We start from the raw sequence: 24795 nt of genomic DNA, 5'->3' as shown, positions 1-24795 counted from the left end.
AGAACTGCAAGTTTTTCTGTGAGAACTTGTTGAAGTCCATTTATTTTACCATTCATATTGCTGAAATGAATTAAAACGAAAACTGACATTACAGTTTATATTTCTTTTCTTTTTAGTTCATCACTCTTATCACTCAATGAATCTGAAACGATAGATGAGAGTGGAAGATTTTCACATAAAAACAGCTAGCATAAGTGTTTAATTGAGATGATTGCAATATTTCTTTTGCTCAAGTTTCTTGTTTCTTGCTTGCTTTGCACAGGAAGGAGTTGCAGGAGCTGCAGAATCTCTACAAACAAAACACTGAACATGCAGCACAGCAGGCAGAGCTGATCCAGCAGCTTCAGGCTCTCAATATGGATACGCAAAAAGTACTGAGAACTCAGGAAGATGCTCACACAGCTGAAACAATATCATATCAAAAAGTATGTAGGCGCTCCGAAAGTGCGTTTCCTTCTTTACAAGGGCAAAGCTTTGCAAAAGTGTCACCTTCACTATAAGTGCAATATGTGGTTGGACTTGTGTGAGTAGTCATTGAAGGTCAGTGGCAAATAGCTTGTTCCATCACTGCCCTTGGCCTCATCACTAAGGTAAAGGTAAAGGGACCCCTGACCATTAGGTCCAGTTGTGACCGACTCTGGGGTTTCGGCGCTCATCTCGCTTTATTGGCCGAGGGAGCCGGCGTACAGCTTCCGGGTCATGTGGCCAGCATGACTAAGCCACTTCTGGCGAACCAGAGCAGCGCACGGAAACGCCGTTTACCTTCCCGCCGGAGTGGTACCTATTTATCTACTTGCACTTTGACGTGCTTTCGAACTGCTAGGTTGGCAGGAGCAGGGACCGAGCAACGAGAGCTCACCCCATTGCAGGGATTCGAACCGCCGACCTTCTGATCGGCAAGTCCTAGGTTCTGTGGTTTAACCCACAGCGCCATCTGTGTCCCTGTCCTCATCACTACCACACTGTTATTGACATCTTTCTCTTTGCAGCTGAGGAAGGGGGGACATATAATTTGACACTCCTGTTTCCAGACGGGGAAAATATAGTACAATCAGTGTGCACCAGTTTGCTGTGTTTCTTTTTCCTTTTTTTATCTGTTTATTTTAATTAACAAAATGTATATACCACTTACACTATAGAATCATAGAGTTGGGAGGGACCCAAGAGTCATCTAGTCCAACCCCCTACAATGAAGCAATCCCAGCTAAAGCATCCATGACAGATGGCCATCCAACCTCTGATCAAAAACTTCCAAGGGAGAAGAGTCCACAACCTCTCATGGGGTCTGTTCCACTGCTGTACAGCTCTTACTCTCAGAAAGTTTTCCCCAAATATTTAGTTGGAATATCCATTCTTGTAACTTGAAGCCATTGGTTTGAGTCCACCACTCTAGAGGAGGAGAAAACAAGCTTGCGCCCTCTTCCATGTGACAGCCCTTGAGATATTTGAAGATGGCTTTCATATCTCCTCTCAGTCTCCTCTTTTCCAGGCTAAACATACCCAGCTCCTTCAAACGCTCCTCCTAAGGCTTTGTTTCCAGAACCATCATCATGTTGGTTGCCCTCACACATTCCAGCTTGTCAACATCCTTCTTAAATTGTGGTGCCCAGAATTGGACACAGTATTCTAGTTGTGGTCTGATCAACATAGAACAGAGATTTATAAAAGACAATCTAAAATATTCATTAACGAAACAAATAAAACGAACATGTAGAACAACTTACATTAAAAAACCCTAGAATTTTCAAAGCAGTTATACTTTATAGCAGTTATACAATGTGTTTAAAATTGCACACCAAAATTACATGTTTGGGTGGGCTTGCTGTGTGTGGGGGGGGGGGGGAAGGTTTTTGTAGGCACTAAAAACAAGATTGTGAAGGCACATGGTTAATATTAATGGGAAGGGAGTTCCAAGGATTGGGTGCTACCACACTAAAAGGTTCAGTTTCCTGCAGAATGAACACTATGTGGCACTTCATCACATACAAGAAACAGTGTAAAACTGATTAAAATTAAAATTAGGAACAGAGACAGCAGGTTAGAAGCCAATGAAGGTTTACAAAAACCTAAATATGTCAGCAGCTTGAAAAGTAAAATACCTGTCAAAATCAGCAGTCTTCATATGCAAGGTTATAATCATGCCTCCCCAATGGTATTATTATTTCTTTTGATCTGGATGCTGTACTTCTGTTGATGCAGCTTAGAATTGCATTAGCTTTTTTTCTTTTCTTTTCTGGTGCATCAACACTGTTCATATTGTGGTCTACTAAGACCCCTAGATCCTTTTCACATGTCCTGCCTCCAAGCCAGGTGTCCTCCAGCCTATATTTGTGGAACTGATTATTCCTGCCTAACTGTCTGCATTTACAGTTGTCCATATTGAAATTCATTTTGTTAGTTTTGGCCCAGTTCTCCAATCCTGATTGTATCTTCTGTGGTATTACCTATCCCTCCCAGTTTAGTGTAAAAATAATAATAATGACTAGCATCTGCTCTATTCCTTCATTCAAGTAATTTATAAAGATGTTGAACAACACTGGGCCAACAGAACCCTGTGGTACTTCTTACTTTTTTCCTGGATGACGAGGAACCGTTGGTGAGCACTCTTTGGGTTTGGTCAGTCAACAGCTACAAATCCACTAATAGTAATATCGTCTAGCCCATATTTTACCACCATCTCTGCAAGACTGTCATGAGGGACTTTGTTGAAAGCCTTACTGAAATCAAGATACGTTACAACCCACTGCATTCCCCTGTCAGCCAAGCTGGTAACTCTATCAAAAAAATAAGATTTTCCTGACATGACCTGTTTTTGAGAAACTCTTGCAGGCTCTTAGTTATCACAGCATCCTTTTCTAAGTGCTTACAGACCGATTGTTTAATTATCTGTTTCTATCCTTATAAAATCTGTTCTCTTGATCCACTTGGAAAGTCAAGCCTGTTTTTGTTCTCCCTCTTTCTCTAGGCTTCGGACAAACAAGTGTGATGTCCTTTCAAGCTAATGATGTGACCATGGATTTATATTTGGAGAGCTGGTCAAGTTCATTTCGGGTTTATCAAGCTCATTTGAGCAAGCTTTGAAAAACAACACTTGATTGAGTACATCGAAGACACTTTGTTTATCCGTGTTGCTGGTCCCAATTTCTGTAGATAGAGGAAATACAGATGTGGTCTAGGATTTAAACTTAGTTTCCTGTTTGGGAGCAAACAGTGTTACTTTTGGACCATTGAGAAAGCTTTCCTTTATGAGATTTTCAATCAGACCAATTAATAAATAGCTAGGCAGCCAAGACCTCGCTGAAGGGAAGTGCTGCATTTTGAAACAAAACTTTTAAACTGTAAATTTCAGAGTGTGCTGATAAGGTAGTCTGGAGACCGAGAAACTCTTGTTGTCTTATTATCCTTAGTATTGATTTAAGACTCACCACCTTGAGTCTTAGGTGAGGATAAATCTATTGAGTCTCATTAAAACCAGCATGCTACTGGAGCACTTGGTATGTCTGGGACCAGTGAAATAGTTGGTATACATTTTTAGAAAATAATTCCTTTTCTTGAGAAGAAGAGCTATAAATACAGTATAAAATAGATGTCAATGAGTTTCCATAAACCCACTAACCTAAAATATTTGGACTGAGGGGAAGTAGTGTTGTGTAGCCCATCTTGATATTAGTGTGGAACTGAATGCCTACATCCAGTTTTTCTAACTTGGGATCATTGGTTAGACTATGTTCTACAAAAACGCCTGAGAGTTTGGAGATGTTTTCCATTGTAGTTATGTCTGGATATGTATTTATAAGCCTCTCAAGATGTTATATCTAAGAGCATGATACAAGCGTGAATGGGCTCATGTGATTAATCTGGTGCAAGACTGTCCAAATTTAAAATATAGGTGGAGAATTAATAATCATACTATGCATTTATGTCATGCATTTTAAGAATTCAAGATTACCAAAAATTTCTGAACGCATAAAAACCTTTAGACTGAATATTTCCTATATTTAAAAACAAATCCTGGATATATAGATACTAGCACATCATATAAAAGGTTCGGGTAACTCTTTTTGACATGTAAGGTTTGTTCATATGTGTTTGTTCATTCAGGATTTTTTTTTATGTTGGGCATATGGGAATGTTCAAACGTTCAGTTGCTTACTCACAGCCTGATTACAGCCTACTACTGTATTGTTCAGAAGCGGGGAAGGGCTTCACCCTTGGTGTCTCTAGGTCAGGCTGGGAATGCCTCCCATCAGAACCCTGGGGACCTACCGCCAGTTAGGGTAGACGATACAAAGGATCAATCATTTGACATGGTATACGGCAGCTTCCTGTGTCTGTGTATATCACATGAGATTACCAATCATTTGCCTTCACTCCTGGAGCTGCAATCCCATACACACACAACTGGGATTACGGTATGTGCTGTTGAACTCACTGGGACTTACATCTGAGTAGGCATATATGCAGAATTGTGCAGCAAGTTTGTCAGAGCAGCTTTATTTATTTCAATTTATGCCCTATCTTCTTTTGTTCAAGGCGGCAGCTTGCAGTAGCTTTTAAGCCATGGGATCAAGTGTGACCTAATAAACTTGGTCTGTCTGTGCAAATTTCATTATTTCCTAAATGATATGCCAGTGAGTCACATGACCTGAGGTTCTGGGCATATGGGCTATCTGACCACTAACAGAGGTCATTGATCTTGCTATAAGGGACGATATATCATAGGACGTACATGCTGATAGGCTCAATGCCATTTGGAAACGTAGAAGACTTTTCCTCTGTGAATTTGCCTATAGAGTGGCTGACAAGTCCTTATCTAGTTCTTCCAGCCAGCACACTAATGCAAGGGAGACAGTTGTCTTGGAATACTGCACTTTTGATTTGTTAGGGGAATATAAAGTCTGTTATCTGGTTTCAGCCATTTGGAGGATGAAAACTTGTTGGGCCTTTTGCAAATGTAGACATTTGCATTGCTGGGTGGCTGCAGGTTTTGTTTTGTTTTGTTCTCTTTAATATTTTTATCCAGACAAGTTAGATGGCTTAGAGAAACCTGATCATCTTAGCTGCATGTAAATAACAGTAAGCTACTGTGGTGCAGGAAAGAACTTGGAAATGGTATTTTGTTATACAGTAGCTTCAGTTAACAGAGAACTGTATTTATTTATTTTTGCCAAATATTAAATAGAAACTAGAAAAAAATCATTTGTATGCACAAACCCTACCCATCCATTTTCTATAACCCGTGACATGTGAAACTGTAACCATCAAGCTAAAGCTGAGTTCATGTTCTTAGGACCAAAATAGCCCTGGCAGGCAAAAAATGTTTGTTGCATTTGTCTTGTTGCTGTGTCTGTTCCATTCATGAATAAAGTAGATGTGGTCTAATTTCTGTAGGAGATATTTGCAGAGGCAAGTTTCTTTTCTGTCCCTTTCCCTCTCTCTTCCGTCCCTGCATTCTAGGAATCTCCTGCTCTTTTCTCCCAGGGCAGTTCTGATACTGGAAGTGTGCCAGAGCACAGCAAGATTAAGTTCAGGTGGATTCAGGTCCTTTCACATGCTGTCACCTTTCGTTATAAAAACTAGACCCACCCAATTTATATGTCAATGTGATAGAAATGGTTGCTTCTGTCATGTTTGGTTTGGCCTGTAGCCTTCATTTAGTAGTGTAGAATTTAGATTTATGGGATAATATTGTTGCGAGCTGTTACATCTAAGATAGTTTTATGCAGAATAGGTTCTGTAGATTTACTTAGTGTAAAATATAGGTAAGTACACTATAGGCAGTACACTACAGTTCCAGTGTCAAGCATTTTCTTTCTATGTGTTGATGAAAGGCATTGGAACTCTGTCTCAAACAAAATCTGGCAGAGTGGAATCAGCATTTACAACGGTTGAAAATGGTTTTAATTATACTGGTTCTCTGAATTTTGTTGCTAGATTTCACACTCTAGTAGTTGCATTTTTATGAACGTATGCTCTTGTTCATAATGACACTTTTTCTTAAATCTTAAATTTTTCTTAAATTTCTTAAATCTTAACATAGCTTTACAATGAATTGACCGTATGTTTTGAGAAACTCAAAGCAAGTGAGTTGGAGCTCCGGCAAAGTCAAGCTTCTCTCCAGAACCAACTACTTGAAAAAGAACGACATATCAGTCAGCTGGAAGAACAACTTCAACAGGCTCTCAGCTCTCTGTTTTCAAAACCTGAAAGTCCTTCAAAACAGAGAAAAGAGGTAAGAGAAAAATTGTTGGCAAATAGTATTTTTAATTATTCCACTGTCCAAGTGAACAACCTGGTAGATATAACACCATGCACCCATAAAACAATCAAGCATCAACTAAGTTAAGTTTTTCTGCAGCACTTGCATTGTTGTTGTTCACACAAAAAATGAGAACACAAAATACATAATGAAACAAAAACAAACCAGTAACCTCCCTCCCACAAACACATTTAAAAGGCCATAAAATGTTTGATCAGCCCAATACCTGGTTATAGAGAAATGTTTTTGCTTGGCACCTAAATATATGTAAGGAAGGTGCCAGGTGAGCCTCCCTGGAGAGAGCATGCCACAAAAGGGAGCCACCACAAAAGAGGCCTGTTCTCACGTTGCCACCCTCTGGACCTCTCATGGAGGGGGCACACAAAGAAGGACCTCAGGTGATGATTGCAGGGTCTGAGTCACTTCATATGGGGAAAGGCAGTCCTTGAGGTATTGTAGTTCTGAGACATTTAAGGCTTCATGGGTCAAAACCAGCACTTTGAATTGGGACTGGAAATTAATTGGTAGCAAGTGCAGTTGGGCCAGGATCAGTGTACAGTGGTACCTCCGGTTAAGTACTTAATTCGTTCCGGAGGTCCGTACTTAACCTGAAACTGTTCTTAACCTGAAGCACCACTTTAGCTAATGGGGGCCTCCTGCTGCTGCCCCGCCGCCGGAGCCCGATTTTTGTTCTCACCCTGAAGCAAAGTTCTTAACCTGAAGCACTATTTCTAGGTTAGCAGAGTGTGTAACCTGAAGCGTATGTAACCTGAGGTACCACTGTAATATACTCTAACTATCTTGCCCCAGTGAGTAACCTGGCCGTCGAATCCTGCACCAGCTGAAGTTTCTGAACTGCCTTCGGAGGCAGCTCAACATATAACACGTTGCAGTAATTTAACCTAGAGGTTACCAGAGCATAGGTGACAGAAGTTAGGCTATCCCTGTCCAGAATGGGGAATAGCTGGGCCACCAGCTGAGTCTCAAGGGACAGCAAAGGATCCAGGGGTACCCCCAAGTTATGTACCCACTCCTTCAGAGGAAGTGCAACCCCATCAAGAGCAGGCAACCTCCCCTCTGGAGAACCACCCACTAACTGCCTCGGTTTTATCCGGATTGAGCTTCAGTTTGTTGGCTCTCATCCAATCCATTACCAAGGTTGCACAGCTGCATAGTTCATACATAGTTCATATAGGCCAGAGAGTTTCACATTCCAATGGAAGACCAACTTTTTAAATCCTGCGGGTGTAACGTTTGGTCAATTAATACCACCAACTGGTTGATTATGCACTCTTCAATCCGTTCAAATGTGCTTCCAATTAATTGGGTAGCAGGCTTTTTAAAAATTTGAATGCAAATCAATAAGAATGGACACTGTTGTTGGAGAGGCATTTCACTTATTTTCTCATACAGAAGGGAATGCCTTTTCTAAGACAGGACATTCCAACTGCTGGTGCTCTGTGATGGAGCAGAACTAGGCATGACCAGCATTTTGCTGTGAAGACAAACAGCAGTTTTCCAGGCTTAATATTGTTCTCCACCAGGGATAACATACCTGTAGCTTTCTAAGTGCTTCTGGCTTCCAACTCCCACCAGCTACAGTCAGCATGGTCAGTGATGATGGAAATTGCTATCTTAACAGCACTGGGTGGTGGTGGTCCAGGGTTTCCATTCCTGACTTGCACCATCCTCTCCCTGGTCCAGTTTCCTGCCACCCCCCACCCCCCGCTTGAGTTGATCCATGCTTAGCAGCGCTGGCCACAAAATGCAAACAAACTTGCTGTTTCTCCTGAAATAATCTTGAAATTCTGGATCAATGGGCATATTCCTGCATTTTTTTTGGGGGGGGGGGAATTCAATGTAAAAAACAAAAAATACCTTTCCCTTCTTCAAAGTGGTCAGTTCTTCAGATAAAATTGTGTGCCTCTTTTAATCAATTGTTTTAAACCCATAAGATTAATCAATTATGTTTCTTGCCCCCCGTCCTTCCTATTTCAACCCTTTGGAAAAAACCTAAATATTGAAATTTACTCTGGTTTGTGAACACATGGAATGAGTATTATTCATGTATTTATTTCCTTTGAGAAATGCAAATGATAATCCTTCTGCTGATTCAAATAATAGTACTTAGGATAATGTTCTTGAGTAATCCATACACATTTTATTTTCTGCATAAGCACCCCTATAGTAACCCGTGTGTGTGTGTGTGTGTGTGTGTGTGTGTAAGAGTTATCATTTCTAACTTTCATTTCAGTAATTTCGTCCACATCGCTAGCAAAATATTTGCAGAGACAGTATTCAGCTAAATGTGCTGAATACAAGGCTGATATTGCCTCTTATTTACGGTTTCAGCCATGTGATGTTTAGAACCGTTTTATTTGAATTTAGTAGCTTCCCAACCCTGCAACGTGGTATGTTTGCATAGGTGGAATGCATAGACAGTTCTCTATTGCAAGGTGAGGAACATCCCATGTTCAAATAAATGTGGAGGGTCTCTGTGCAGTAACCATTTTTTGTTAATGGTAACAGGGCTGCTGGGAGCAGTGTATCAGCAACATTATTGTATGTAGAAAGGTGCACGATAGGAAACATAGTTTGAAAAGGTTGCAAGTGTTGGGTTTTACCATCTCTAGGAGCGGTTTAGCATGCAAGCCCCACCCCTGCCCTTTTGACTGAATTCTGTTATCCAATAAGAAGTTTCAAGCCAGTAGCGAAGTGCCGTATCCGAAGTTTCTGTCTTCAGGACTTGTTGGTGAAGCTTAAATGTTTATATGCTTAATAAGCCAGCAAAGCGAATATCCATTTCCCACTCAAAGCAAAGGCAAGCAGTAAGAATGGGAAAGTGCAGGGCTTTATTATGGAAACAGCAACTCAACTTTAACTACTCTATAGTGGCAGTGTTCATGCCGCTATAATAAAACTTAAGAACGTTTTAGTAATTTTTTCCCCTACAATTATTCAAAATTACATTACCCTTACTGAAAACTGAATGGCTTTTAGTGGATTAATTAAACTGTAGCTGGTTTGCCATCTGGGTGCAGCTTGTTTAGCTGCTTTTCACAGAAAGATTTTTCACGGAATAAAGAGCATTTTTGTTGTTAGAAAGCAGCTGCTAGAGAATACTCTTTAAAATACAAATGATGTGTGCCCTAATAATTTATGTTGCTTTATATTAAAAATAATGTTGTGGAAAAAGAACTTTTTTAACATCTTATTTTTTTTGTCAGTGTTGCTTTATTGAAGTCATGGAGCCTCTTACAAATCAGCTTTTATAAATATATTCACTTTTTCCCCCATTCGGGTTGCTCATGATATTGTGCTAAGAGTTCAGGGTTTAGGCTAGATGCAGAAGAGGAACTAAAAAGGAAGAGAGAATTAAGTAGATCTGATTTTATGGCTCAAGTGGTTTCATTAAATTAGAGTGCTGTGTGCTCCCGTTCATTAATGAACTTTTGCCATATGCTTTAACTGTTCTGGTCAATAGCTGATAAAGAGAAGCTTGTGTTAAAAAACAAATCTGGATAAAAATATCCCTGTGATGGGCTTTTATCAAAGGAGTTGCTTTGAATTCAGTAACTACTACTGAGGCAATATGGCTCACAATTTGCGACCCAAAGGTAGTCATACATTATTGGAATAGAGCCTACTGCGCTTCACATTACACAGATGTGAAGACCTGATTATAGCTGCTTCATAATTAACAGTGATCCGATTTGTTTTGTGGCATAAATGGTGCATGTGTAGAACATTAGCCATGGCACTCTCATTCAAATTCAACTCGAGGGCTCAGCGGCAGGCGGGTCACGAGCTTCAGGGAGTAGCAGCACAAGCTCCTCCATATGTTCTTGCGGCATCTTACTATGGCTATGAGTGCAAGATAAGTTCCCCAAAGAACCTAATCGTGTTCTGTAATTACAGTGCGGCTTTCTGCTGGCTAGAAATGAGGGAGAAGCTAAAACCCTCATCAGATAATTTGTAAATTACTTTACATGGCGGATGCCTAACTCAGTTGGTTTTCAACTGCTGAAATTATAAATAATTGTAACAGATGTGGCAATATGGCTGGCCTCCAATAAATGAGGCCCTTGATAATTTGGCCGACCCTTTGACAGGCCAATTTAATAAAATGTGAACAAAATCTTCTTGCTAATAATTTATCATCCCTTTTCCCAATAGAATAAATTTAATTACCCTAGCAGTTAACAAGGTCACACCCAGATGCCAAACTCAGCTACAGTTTTGATAATGCAATCAGGAATTGAGAGGTGATGACAGCGTTGTTGTTTTTTTCATTACCTGGCTTCACATAAACACAGGTGGCGTAGCTTTCTTGTCAGTTTTTAATAATTACAGGCTATTATGGAATGCATAGTTAGCAGATTGAAAACCACACTTTGGTGAATTTGTTTGAGTATGATTGAGATTCTAATGTATAGAGATGATAATATATAACAAGCGTCGCTCCTGGTTTACTCCGTTATTGTGCACGATTTGATTTCTACTGGTGACAGAAGTGTAACCGTTGTGCAAACTTTGGTGTAGCTGGCTTATAAGGCTGTGTTTGTTAGCAACAGTAAGACGGAAGAGCCAAACAACACCTTTTCCTTCCTAATCAAACTAACTCTGCCTTCCCAAGCTAATATACAACCGTATCACACAATTGCATGCTTGTAACCCCAGAGGAAACCTTAAGGTCATCAGGTCCGACTCTGCATATGAGGCAAGATGCTCTATACACAAGCGTTACTACATTGGATTAGAAAACACAATCTAGGTGTCAGTGTGCTGAATGCAGAAAGAGCGTGCAAAATATACTTAAAATGGCATGGAAAGGCGTTTCATTGGAGTCTCTGTAAAGTACTGACTGCATTCAACAAAATTGTTTGAAAGTCTTCTCTAGCACTGATAATATGGTCAGCAATATGTAGAACAGTTTAGCGTGAAATTAATGCTGCAGTTTTGATTTCAGTGAGGCATTGGAAAGGACTTAGAATGATAGTCACAGACAAAAGTCCAGATGGCACCCCACACATTAACATGGGGCTTTAAGCTACAACAGGAGAAAGGTGTCCAAGTATTGCTGAACTGTCTGGCATGTGGACTCTGGATTATGGCCATATGCAACAATCATACAGAATTCATTATGAAGTCAGAGCTCTGTGAGTCGTCCTCCGCCCCTGCTTTCTGTCTGCATTGGGCATTCTTCATTGTGGACATGGAGGATTCCAATATGTAGATGAAAATTGGCTAAGCTCATCACATCCTGATGTCTTTAGGCTCAATAAGGCTCAGTCCTGTTATGTTATGGAATGTTCTCATGGTCTATAAAGTTGGGTTGCTGTGGCTTCCCTGATGAGTGCCCCATTTCTCTGAAAATTCTGTATTGCCTTCTAGGAATTGTAGTGTGATCCCTATCCTTGTTGCCTTGTTTTCACTCCACAGTACCAACCATGGTGGAGTGCACCTTGAAAATTCAGCCTCCCCTAAATTCAGTGTTCATTTAAAGGTGAACATATATAGTTGTACCTTCTGGAACAACAAGTAGACTGAAGCTAGCCATCCTTTGACATTTGCATTTCCCCCTGAATTTCACAACGCAGTTATCTAACCTAGTAATAATGTGTACAGAAATGCATATACTGGGGTAAAGTATGCATAAAATATTTGGGGAAATTGCTCTGCAAAAATGTGTATATTGGGCAAAATGATACACACAGGTTTGTATTAGCAGAATATCACATTCGAGTCCTGATGAGGATGTGCGTATGTGTTTCAAAAAATTGCATGTGGAGACCTGAACTTAAGACTGGAAAATGACAAACCAAGAGAAAACAAAATTGACAGATTCTCTCCCCTCCTAATAACCACATTAAGGGCTTGCAAGACTCAAAAGAAGTTAAGAGTAAATAATTTCTACACATTCCAGCTTTTCAGATCACCTAATCACCAAATCTGATTTATCATTCTGAGATGGAGAAGAATTTTTGGGGAAGGAGGGCAGAATGGTACTCAACTTACATTATAGCTGGGCCTTATATTTTGAACAGCTTGTATGCTATGCCTGGTAATTACAAATTTTGATGCTATTCCTCACTATATAGTGTAGTAAATATTGTTACGATGTTTATAAAAATTGATTTTCCTTCGAACTTGCTAGCTGCACTTGTATAAAAACTAAGCTACTGCAGTGTTAACTAAGAAAAACAATTAGTGAGATGTTTCCTTTTCTCTTAGCACAGTTAGATACAATGCATCTTCTCTATATGTTCAATGCAAACTTGCCATGTGAGCTGCACACATAACTATATGCATGTTTCTTGTTAATGTCATTTCCTTATTAGGTTGATTCACATACAACCTACCATTGGTTCACATGCCCCTGCTTTCCCTCATGCACTCAGATTCATAGATCCAATTAAGAGTCCTTATGGATTAGTGAAAGTATGCATCTTACCCATGCCAGGCAGGTGCCAACTTTGAAAGTCAAGAGTATATTCCACCAATTCTGGCAAATCACCCTCATTAGTCCATCTAGTCTTACAAAATGCAGTGTGATCATATGGGCTTTCTTTTTTGAGGCAGATTTTCATGTTATAAAATGAGCAAGTAGAATTATCCTATTTTAGGAATTATTATTTTTTATTTAGTATTCTACTTTGAGCTATTAGGACAAGTTGGCATTATTGCACTGTGAGAAAATAAATACACACTTTTGACATATGAATGTGTATTCTTGTTGGCTACACATTGGAGTGGATCCAGATTGCCTTCCATGGAAGGAAAGACTACTTTCTACAGATTACTTTTGATCCAGTGAAGGGATCACACTGAGGCGGGGCTCTCAACATGCTAGAGCCACACAGGAACTTCAGAGGAAGGAGGGAATTAGCAAGATGGTGGCTGAGGGAGAGGAGCCTGTTACCTGCTGCACCTCCACAAACCACATACTGGAAAAAACTGCATATGCAAGTACAAATTAGATGGAGGATTTTAACACAAACTTGTATTGTGTTTCACAACTTGCCTGGTAGATACAGTATAGTAATTCGGTATAGCCAGGTGCATGGAGTTCATTGCAGGTGAATGAACCCATTTTTTGTTTCAACTCGAGTGCCAAAATGTCTTGGGCCAGCCAAACAGGGTAGTAATTTCTTTTGCAGGCTAGTAACTTCATTTTTTCTTTTATATATTAGCATAGTGGTAGCATTTGTTGATTTACAAGGAAGTTCTAATGAAGTAAATATCCACTTTTGCTGCCTAGGAATTTGAGCAAGTAATCCAAACCTACCAGTAAGTTAAATAAACCTTAAACCTTGCAATGTCTCATCCAGTAGCTGCTAACAGAGTGGTTTGGACATAGCATGCTAATAAAGAAAAAGTTGAAGGGCAAATTCTGCAGTACATGGAAACATTTGACATTTGTATAGTCCATACCTGTGTGCCGCAGCACAATTCTGTACACACAAAAATGGTTTATGGATGCAGCCAATAATATCCAGATTAAAATCTGCCACAGATAAAGAGCAGATAAAAGTGAACCAGGTCAGAGGAACCCATGACAATGAATGAGTTTAGAAAAACAACCCCAAGTTAAGCAGAACTAAATTGAGGCTCGCATAATGATTTCATACGCTACAGTGGAAGTAAATGCATTGCCAAGCTTCCAACTAGTAGGAACAATTTATTCACCCATTTTCAACACATGGTAGTCAGACAGGGGCTCCATTCATGGAATCAGAGAACTGTAGAGTTGGAAGGGACCCTGGGGATCATCTAGACCCCCTGCAATGCAGGAATATGCAGCTGTGCTATACAGGGATTGAACCTGCAACCTTGGCATTATCAGCACCACACTCTCAGATGCTGCTGCTTCTCTCTTGGTGCTGCACAAATCCATATTGAGAGTAGAGTCTCTTTGTGCAACTTTTTTTTTTTATTTGCCTGGTGAGGGAGTTGGAGGTTACTTCTGCAAGCCCAAGACTCACTTCCAACCCTTGAGGTGGGCTGGGGAGTTTGAGTCGCTTGATAGTTGCTAAGGGTTTGAAAATCAAAGCCATTTGCTGCGGCCTCCACTATTGTCACCTTCTGGTTTGGGAAGATGTGCAGTTTTGTGTTTCACTTTTTGTCACGTTGTAACCGATTGTATTCTCTAGAGTTGGAATTGTCATAATGGGCTACATGGAGAAGGTTTAGAACTTTTGCTAGCAAACATGTTAGAATTTTGCTACACATTTCATGGCAAACAATCCCAAGGCTCCCATGGTATATCTACAAGTTTATACATCAAAACAACACAGATTCCTGTGTTTCGATGATGGTTTGAAACTTCAGCTGATAAAAACTGCTATGCCCATCTTTTGGGCCATGGTGAGGGGTGCATTATGAGTGCATTACACCAGTGTTCTAATGCCTTTTTGCTTTTCAATAAAAAATGTTGGCAATGACCTAGGTAAAGGTAAAGGGACCCCTGACCATTAGGTCCAGTCGTGACCGACTCTGGGGTTGCGGCGCTCATCTCGCTTTATTGGCCGAGGAAGCCGGCGTACAGCTTCCGGGTCATGTGGCCAGCATGACTAAGCCTCTTCTGGCGAACCAGAGCGGTGCACGGAAATGCCGTTTACCTTCCCGCCAGAGCGGTACCTATTTATCTACTTGCACTCTGACGTGCTTTCGAACTGCTAGGTTGGCAGGAGCAGGGAGCTAGCAATGGGAGCTCACCCTGCTGCGGGGATTCAAACTGCTGACCTTCTGATCGGCAAGTCCTAGGCTCTGTGGTTTAACCCACAGCACCACCCGCGTCCCTTGGCAATGACCTACAGAGGCCTCAATGGCATGGGCCCAAAATAGGAAGTCGTCTTCACCCCATGTTCTTTTGAAGCCTTTAAGAGCTCCTATCATCTGTGTCATCTATGTATTAAGCCAGGACAGAAAGGGCACTAAGAGATGTATTCCCAGTAGTTGCACTGTAACTTTGGATCTCCTTTTCTTTGGACACTTCCTCGTGATTAAGTGCCTTCCAGAAGCAGTAAAGTGTTTCTTTTACTGACTTTTGATGCCAAAGATAGGATAGGTGAAAGTGTTAGTATAGATCAAGGTGGGATTAAAAAAATATATTCAGTGTTTTATAATTAGCATATTGTTATCAGTCCTGTTCCCTTGGGATGAGGAGGGCAATGGCATTGAATTAAATAAATTAAATGCCTGTGGGAAACATCCAAATCATTATGATCACAGTTCATATCAAAAGGTACAATCCAAAAAAAATATGTTTTGGTGAACTTAGCCCTATGTCCAATTGCACTTGAATATTTTATTTTATTTCACCCCAGCCCCGGCTATAAAAGGTGGTCTTTTGGTGTGCAACTTTTTGATTTAATATGTGAAGCATAGTATGTTGGCAGCAGTATTCATATTTTGCTTTTATCCCCAAGTATTCCAAAGTACTTGTCCTTCTGTTTTCTAGGAATTCCAGCAGTACTCTTTAAGTGAGCTAGAATATCTCATACTATCACAAAAATCTGAAATAAAGCTTTTGAAAGAAAAATTGAAAAGAGCAAATCATACACTAGCAGATCATAGCCTTTGCAGCAGAGATTTCTTGGATTGCATCAGTGTTAAGGCTGGGAAGAAATACAAGGTAGGAAAGCTTTATTGCCTTGTGTATTTGTGTCAAAATGAGGTTGGCAAAGCTTGACATTTTGCTCTGGGACTCGGATAATACCAGTTTTAATAACTGTCGATGCTACTTATAATTCTGGAAGCTTGATCGAAGAGTGTTTTTATTATCTGCCAAAGACTTGTTAAAATAACTGTTGGGAGTAGGAAGTTTTACCTTATTAAACACTGAATAAAGGATTGTTAATTTAATGAAATTATTTAAAGGTTCAATTCTTTGTAGGATTCTTAAGATGAATATTTATTACTTGATACTGTTTGTGAGGATGCCCATTCTTTTCAAACAGATGAACTTAAGAAATTGAGTTTGAGATTTAAAAGTTTGCAATTAATATAAATGCTGAGTTAGGAGTTCTGTACAACTGGTGTTGTTTTATCTTTAGAATTAATTATTGAATCTGAACTCAGTTATTTTCCATGTATTTTACCTATTAGAATTTGTATTTCTCTCTGCTCTTAGATGTTCAGGGCTTGTTGCATCATGTCATTTAAAAACAAAAAACAAAACATATTACATGAAAATAATCTCACCTATACCTGTATAACACTAATTTCCAGACAGCCGCCAAAATATGTCCTTTCATTGGTTCTGATTATTCTTAATTCTCTTCATGAGAAGAGAAGACTCCCTGGAAAAGACCCTGATGTTGGGAAAGATGGAGGGCACAAGGAGAAGGGGACGACAGAGAATGAGATGGTTGGATGGTGTTCTTGAAGCTACTAGCATGAGTTTGATCAAACTGCGGGAGGCAGTGGAGGACAGAAGTGCCTGGCGTGCTCTGGTCCATGGGGTCACGAAGAGTCGGACATGACTAAACGACTAAACAACAACAACAACAATACCTGTATAACACTAATTTCCAGACACCCGCCAAAATATGTCCTTTCATTGGTTCTGATTATTCTTAATTGTGAAGCAGCTCCACAGAACACTAGTCTTCAGACTTCTTGCATGGATAGTATTGTTAATAAAGTAGTTTTGTGTAGGCATATTAATCACAATCATGGGGAAGGAAGATATTTTTCGGATACAGGGCTTCAATGATTATAGAAGCCCATGGGTCAGAACAGAACAACTATCTTGAATTATACCTGGAAGCTTGCAAGAAGAGCTCTGGTAGATTAGATCAGGCCTATCTTGTCGAGCATCATGTTTTCCAGAGTAACCAACCACATGCCTATGGGAAGACCACAAGCAGGATACAAGCTCAAAAGCCCTTCTGTGGTGCTGGTGACACTGGACATAGCATACAGCCATCATGACTACTAATTACTGATAGCCTTACCCACCATGAATTTTTTTACTCCCCTATTAATGCCATAGAAGTTGATGGCCAATACAACAACACCCTGTGGTATTTTAAAGCTAGGAAATTTGTAAAGATACAAATATGTGGTCAAACAGGGACTCCTTCATCATTCTGACCCCTGTGAAAGAAGTGGTGCCTTCTACTATCCTAAATTTTTTCTAATTTGGAGCCATTAGACATAATTAAGATGGTTCTATGTCTGAAATACTGTAGAAGGAGGTTCAGTTTAAAAACTGGGCGAAGTGAATCAGGCACCATTTTGACAGTATTTTTTATCTTTAAAGGTAGAACATACAGCTGCAATGGATGTCCTCTTTTCACCCCCTCCCACAAATGTTGTGGACACAGATTAATTCTGAAACAATTTTGGAGGAAAATGTTCCCCTGCACTAAGACTCACGTTTTTTTACAATGACTGCCCTATACCCCCAGAATGCCCAGGATCTGGGGGAAGCTGCCATTTCTGCTTAGGATGCCCAGGGACAACACTGTATCTGAGGCATTCTGGGTAGGAAATAGGTAGCACCAAGGGAGGGGACAGGAGGCAAGTGCCCCCCAAAGAAGGAGCCCCCCCACTTGCCACCTCCTGTTACTAGACTCCTGCCATTAACATATACTGATACTTTTGGTTCAGAGATCTTAACATGTGAAACACAACTTCCTCACCTAGAAATATACATTGCCTTTTCTGTGCCCACCCCCACCCCCTGGAAATCTTTTTTTGGTGTTGCCGCTGGAGATAGCATCTGCCACAAGAGGCACCTGACAAGAGGACCTCTGTCATTGCTGCTGCTGCCTGAAAAATCCGCAAATGGGGCAACAAATTTGGCGGCCATTCTTTGTCCCACACTGTAGTAATGTTTGAAGTGGCCCACTAGCTGTGGTATAACAGAATCTACTTAGTTATGCCACTCTAGCGACCCTTATGGTGTTCTTGAAGCTACTAGCATGAGTTTGATCAAACTGCGGGAGGCAGTGGAGGACAGAAGTGCCTGGCGTGCTCTGGTCCATGGGGTCACGAAGAGTCGGACACGACTAAACGACTAAACAACAACAACAGCGACCCTTATAAACTATACAGTAGTTCTATTAGCAACCTTTTCCCCACTTCTGACCTGCTCCAGGAAAGCCTCTAGCATGGAACATTTGCACCTCATCGGGGCTTGCACCAACATCGACTCATTTTGTTGCGTCAACCTTTCTATTCTATTGAAGACTTCATAAATGTTCTTCAGAATTCTCTCCATTCCTGTGCTCTTTGGCCTGTGCAACCAGTTCATCTTTACTTACAGATGATCTACAGCAAAATGTGTTTTATAATCTGTTTGGCACCATCAATGTACATGGCACTTTACGGATCTTATTATAATAGTCTTTACAATGCTACAAGCATAAAAGTGTTCTTAAAGATTTATATAGCGTAGCAATGCATTAGCAGCAAAAAAACATACTCTGCCAGAATAGTCAACCTGATGTCATCTGTTACCTTAAGTACAATTCTATGTAATTCCTACTGAAATGTGGATTGACTCACTGGAGTCAGAGAAAGGGTAGTGAGTTGGTGGTACAGTTCTGCAACATCCGCCTTGAGCACTTGGCAAGAGGGCATCAACCTTAGACTGCAATTATGTTCCTGGAAGTGGCAAGGAAGATGTAAATGTGTGGAAGATGGAGAGCAGGCATTAAAGTTCAGCCCTGTTCACCAGGTGTCATGAGTGCCCCCTTCAGAGGGACCAGGGATGCTGAGAAAACGTGAACAGTGGTCATAGAAGATCAGGTTAGGGACAGCAAGAGACGTGCCTCTGCCATCCTAAGCCTTCAGTACAGACAGATAGAGAAATCAATATAACTTTTATTGTTTGTGGGCCAGTTCACACTCAACAGTTCTCATGCAAGCACCCCTGGAGTGTTGGAGACAATTCTAGGGTTGTGGCCAGGCAGTACTCATGTCCACAAGCCACTTGCCTTCACAATGGCTCAAAAAAATAATAAGGCTGCAATTGCGCAAATCCTGGTGATCAGGGATTCCAGTTTGGCCCATGAGGCCATTTCCCCCAAACCATGTCCATCTGCTCTTCAGCTGATGTCAAGGGAATGTCAGTTGATGGGTGAGAAAACAGAGTTTAAGTCTGCACTGGCTGCACAATCCTGTTCCCAGCAGGAAACAGGATTATGCAGCCAAGTAGCATACCTCCTCCTTCCTCAGATTATCCTTATAGTTGATGGGAAGCATATATTTAAATATGTTTTTCAAAGAGGTGTTCCACTACAGTCCGAATCCTTATCTGTTTTGTTCAAAAACAAAGAACAGCAGAACCCTATTTCTTTTCTTTCGTGTCATAAAAAAACTGATGAATTTTGAAGGCACTGCAATTGCTCCTTGTTTTACAAAATAAAAGAATTGGAGAAGCTAAAGGAGCATTATATATCTTAGGCTGCTAAACTATTAAGTGCACCATAATGGTATTAAGATACTGCCCAGCCTTTTAAGCAAAATTATCTAGGAATTCAGTGAAGTTGATCTGAATCTTTCATGCCTTTTACATAAAGGCATATGACATGGTGCAAGCAAGAAGGTTGCCCAGTTTAAGTGCTATTTTCACACATCCTTTCTCCAGATTGCCGTAGAAAGCTGCACATAATATAAACACACACTCTTGTCTCTAGTTAGGCATATTATAGTTAATGACCATATGGTCATTATGGTATAAGATCTACTGTCTGTTGTATTTATATTCCTCAAGCATATTGTTCCTTCAACTTCACAGTGTGTTAAACTATTTCAAAGGGGAAAAAATCCTTTCCCTCTTGTTTCTGGTTGTCCTATCAAGTGTAACCTTGGACCCTTATAGAGCAATTAGATCAGCCTCTATCCCCTCCTTTGTAATGAGGTTTCTTGCATTTCTGAGTCTATAACCCTTTAGTCTTCCCTAATGGGACATCATTATTCTGAAAGAAACAATGTAAATGTAAATGAATATTCTCATTAACGAGTCACAGAGAAACCTTTAGTGGTAGCGCTGTGGTAATTCTGCTTGTTATTTCTCTGGTATTCCATGCAGGATTTTTTTTCTTTATAATTCATTATTAGTATTCAAAATTACTTGTTCTTTAATTTTGCATGTCTTTCATAATCCAGTGTTCCAACCAGTTCAACCATGTCCTTGTTTTATTCTCGAGGAACCACCTGTGAAACGTTCAAGGTCTCTGTCCCCAAAGAGCTTTTTGAAAGAGTCGGAAGAATTAAGAAGGCTTAAAATAGCTGAAAGAAAGATTGAAAACTTAGAAAAGACACTGCAGCTAAAGGTGAAAATTATTATTATTATAAGAATTAGCTTTCAGTTGGCATAGACAGGCAAACAAAAATCACAATGTCATTTTATAAAACCCAGCATACATAGCAATGCATATGGAAATTGAAATAAATAAGATGTGTTTTCCGTGGGCTTAAAGTTTTACCATTTTCACAGTCAGTCCTGTGCAACAAAAAAATTGAAATAAAATGTTCAAGCAGGTACTTAAATAGAATTTGAATTAAGGATTGTGGGGCTGGATCCCTGCAAATCTATCTGTCCACCCTAGAGAGTTATATCCCCATGTCTGAAATGGCCATAAGAAGAGCCTCCTGGATCAGGCCAATGGTCCATCTATTCCATCATCCTCTTCTCACAGTGGCCAACCAGATGCTTGTGGGAGACCATCAAGCAGGCTTTGGTTTCTAGCAACTGGTATTCAGAAGCTTTGCTGCCTCCAACTGTGGAGGACAGCCTAGTCACCTCTCCCTCCATGCATTTGTCTAATCTTTTAAAGCCATCCAAGTTGGTGGCCATCATTACTTCTTGTGGGGGTTCCATAGCTAAACTATGCACTGGGTATCAGCACAGCTTTAGGTTTTGGCTACTCTCATAGCCAAAAAGCCATGGAGTCAAGTGCTAAGAATCAATTCTTTTTTTGCAACGCACAGTTGATCTGTATTGGCTGTGTTACTAATAGGAAAGAACATGACTTGTTAGTCCAAGGAATACTGTACTCTGCATAGGACAACATGAGTTTTTCTGATGTCCCATGAAAGCTCTTTATCTCTTTATCCGCTTCGAGGATACAGTGAGGTGGTAATGTGTTGCTTCTTGTCAACCAGTTTCTGTAGTAATTAAACTATTGTGTTTGGTCACAACTATTTTGAATATTCGTAAGAACGTTTGTGAAATAAATCCATTTCTAAGAATCTGTATTCCCAATTATTGTTTTCAAAAACAATACAAACAAAACTATGCACTGGGTAAATAAGTATTTTCTTTTATGTGTTCTAAATCTTCCAACGTCCAGCTTCACTGGATGTCCACGAGTTCTGGTATTTTTTTTGGGGGGGGGACTTTATCCATTTTCTCCATGTCATGCCAAGTTTATAATTGTATAAACTTCTGTCATCTCACCTCTTACTCGCCTTTTCTCTAAACTGAAAGTCCCAGACATTGCAACCTTTCTTTGTAGGGGAGTCGCTCCATCCCTTTGATCGTTTGGTTGCCCATTTCTCAACCTTTTTCCAACTCTAAATGCCATGAGTGTTTCTATCACTGTGTATGAACATTGTGTTGTCAGTTGATCGTAAATAATATCAAAAAACTTAGCTGTAGCAGACTGCCATTTTAAGTGCTTGCATTTTACTCAGTTGTATCTTATCACGTCACCTTGGTATTATGCAGATCCAAGAAAACGATGAGCTGAGGCAAACCCATGAAAAGCGCAAAAAGAGGCTGCAGATGTTACAGACCAACTACAGAGCAGTAAAAAAGCAATTAAAACAATGGGAGGAAAGCTATAGCAAGTAAGTTACACAGCTCATTAAAAACCATTATATGTATTAAATCTGAGTGTAACTTTTGCTGCTTAGGTGTTCTAGAAAAGAAGTAGATTAAAGCAGGGAAAAGATAATTTCCTGATACTGTTGGTCTTTATTGCACAGGCTCATATGAGTAAATGTTACTGTATAAACAAGTGGCATAAACTGGAATGCCATTTAAGTTTAGATCCCATTATAAGTTTCACGAATGAACAGAGCCACCAATTACTTCTGTTGTGACTGGTCACTGCCCTTTCCTTGTACCTGTGTTTTGTGGGCATTTAGTTCCATTGTTTATATATAGCTTTTTTCCTCTATCCATGAAGAAAGGAGGAAGAGGGCTGTGCATATGCTTGGGGAGAGGGCATGAGCAAAGGCTCAGACGAGTAATGCTAAACCACCCCTTTCTTTTTGCTGCAATGAACTTAACACAGTATGACTACTTTCTCTAAGTTGTCAAATGGTTTGTTTCACCTCTTCTAAAATCCTTCTTAATTAATGAGTTTACAGTGGGGGATATTCAGCCAACTTTACTCGGTGTAGATCCATTGAAAAGAATGAACATGTCTAAGCTAGGTCCAGTCATTTCAGTGGGTCTGTCTGAGTAACAGTTAGTTGAATATCACCCATTGTTTTAATTGTTTGTTTACATGTAGATTTCATTGTACACTCCAAATAATTCTGCATAGCATGCAATAATCATCATAAACACCTGAAACATTTATTAATATATGCAGTTATACTCCACTTTTACTGTTAGGTCACATGGTATAACTTCTATGAGCAATGGGCAAGAACAGCTTAGATTTTAAATTAAGGGCAACTTAAGCAGGTCCATAGCTTGGTGACCAGGAGTGCCTATTTCCAGCTATGGCCCCTTTGGACAGATATTACATAGCCAATGTTCTCCATGCTCTGATAACTTCCAGATTAGATTATTGCAGCATGCTGAACATAGGGCTACCATTGAGGACAACAGTTCCAAAACAAAGCAGCCAGATAACTGGTTGGGGTTCCATCTCTAATTTGAGTAACCCCCATTTTAAAACAGCAGCACTGATTGCCAATTCGTTTCTGGGCCCAGTTCAAGGTGCTCATGTTACTAGATATTTGCCATAAATGACTTGGGCCCCAAATATCTGAAAGTCAGCCTCCTTCCTTACAGACCCTCTTGAGTGTTATGGTCAGTAGAGGGGGGGGGGTCTCTTGGGAGCTCCACAATTAATTTGCACAGATTGCATTGTTAATTCAACACCAGAATGTGTTGCTAATTAATCATTTATGCTTATAAGTTATAGGGAAGAAAGTGATCAATTGATAAACCCGGATTAAGCAATGGTAGTGAAAATAACAGTAAAACTAATTGAGATTCTGCTACTTCTTTGAATGGGTTTTTAGGAATAACTCTGAATCAAGGCCATGTATTGATTTCTTCAGGGGCCTTTGCTGGTTTTTTCTATTCCCTGTAGATAGCTGTTGTGTACCTGGGTTTATTAAAAGAAATGAAATGACCACCTTTTCTTCTTCCATTATTTCCCTCCCTCTGCCCTAACCAAATGGGAGCCTCCATGGGGGCTCCAGGTATGTTGAACTGGTACAAAAAACCACACACAACGACCTTTTATTTTCTGTTTTAAGATGTGGGGCACTCTGAGACACTTGAGTTCACTTACCAAATTAAATAAAAGCAGTTTTTGTTGAGCTATTTAGCCCAGAATCACAACCACATAGGGATCGTGTTCAATGAACACAGCAAATTAGCATGGATGTTCCTCTCCCTGGAAAAGCCCCAGTCTTCAATAGGAGGAGTTTTGATATGTTGGTTGACTATGCCTCTTCCACTGGGATAATGAATAAATTTAATGTTATAAACTTGTCATCTGTGCACAGGGTTTGTAGTATCACTGAGCAAGGAACTTTCTGGACAATTAAAAACCCCCTCAAATATTTATTTTAGGACCACAGTTATACTAGCTCTGATCCAATATCAGGATACCCTTGGATCTACAGGTATAGAGTGGTATACAAATTAAATAAATAATACTAACAATACATATTATTATCATGCCTGGTTTCCCACATGCTGTAGGGAATAGCAATTATATTATCTTAAATCGGGAGGCATATGCTCTGAGCAGTACATTACTGGATGGCTAAACTGTGAAAAGAAATTGTTTTTGAAATAACATGGTATAGGGACATAGGAAGTGGTCGTATACCAAAGCCAACCATTGGCCCTTGTAGCTCAGTGCTGGCTTCAACGGACAGCTCTGACTTTCCCATTTCAGATAGATCCTTCCCAGACACGTCCAGAGATCTGGACTGAACCTGGAACCTTTTGAATGCTAAGCATGTGCCATGCCACTGAGCCACAGGTCTCCTCATTATTGTGGAGAGAGGAGGAGAGACTTTTAAGTGGTTGCTTTTCTTGAATATTTAAAGGGTTTCTTGATTCCTCATGTATAAGGGGAGGCATAGCTTATAAAGAGGGTTTTCCAGTCTTAAAAAAAAAAATCAAAATCAAATATAAGCTTCTGGCAAGGGGAAGAGTTGTGTCATTTATCACAATCCTTTAGGTGTCCAAAGCAGATGCACAAACACATTCCACAAAGTAGTATTGACTGCTAGAAATAACATTTTCTGATAAAGAAAATGCTGCTATTTGAAAATGTGAGGCCATTGCAACCAACACACTTTCCTCTGGAATGGTG

At 40.1% G+C, this 24795-nt stretch overlaps 1 protein-coding gene across 4 annotated transcripts in view; it reads left to right on the top strand.

The window, feature by feature from the left end:
* The window catches only part of CNTLN (centlein), a 168234-nt gene that overhangs the window by 48785 nt on the left and 94654 nt on the right, over positions 1 to 24795 (top strand). For 3 of the 4 annotated variants that reach the window (XR_014520625.1, XM_083482217.1, XM_083482219.1), the window contains 5 exons: positions 263 to 425; positions 6041 to 6232; positions 15723 to 15896; positions 20425 to 20550; positions 21948 to 22069. Coding sequence is in view for 3 of the 4 variants with exons in the window: in XM_083482217.1 (XP_083338343.1) it covers positions 263 to 425; positions 6041 to 6232; positions 15723 to 15896; positions 20425 to 20550; positions 21948 to 22069 (777 nt within the window). In the remaining variant the exon portion in view is untranslated. The remainder of the gene's footprint in view (positions 1 to 262; positions 426 to 6040; positions 6233 to 15722; positions 15897 to 20424; positions 20551 to 21947; positions 22070 to 24795) is intronic. The other variant, XM_083482218.1, reaches the window with a different exon arrangement.

The sequence above is a fragment of the Podarcis liolepis genome (assembly GCF_965112155.1).
Source record: "Podarcis liolepis genome assembly, chromosome: 17".
Lineage (NCBI taxonomy): Eukaryota > Metazoa > Chordata > Lepidosauria > Squamata > Lacertidae > Podarcis > Podarcis liolepis.
The sequence above is the reverse complement of the archived record's forward strand: the minus strand, read 5'-3'. Positions and strand labels throughout refer to the sequence as shown.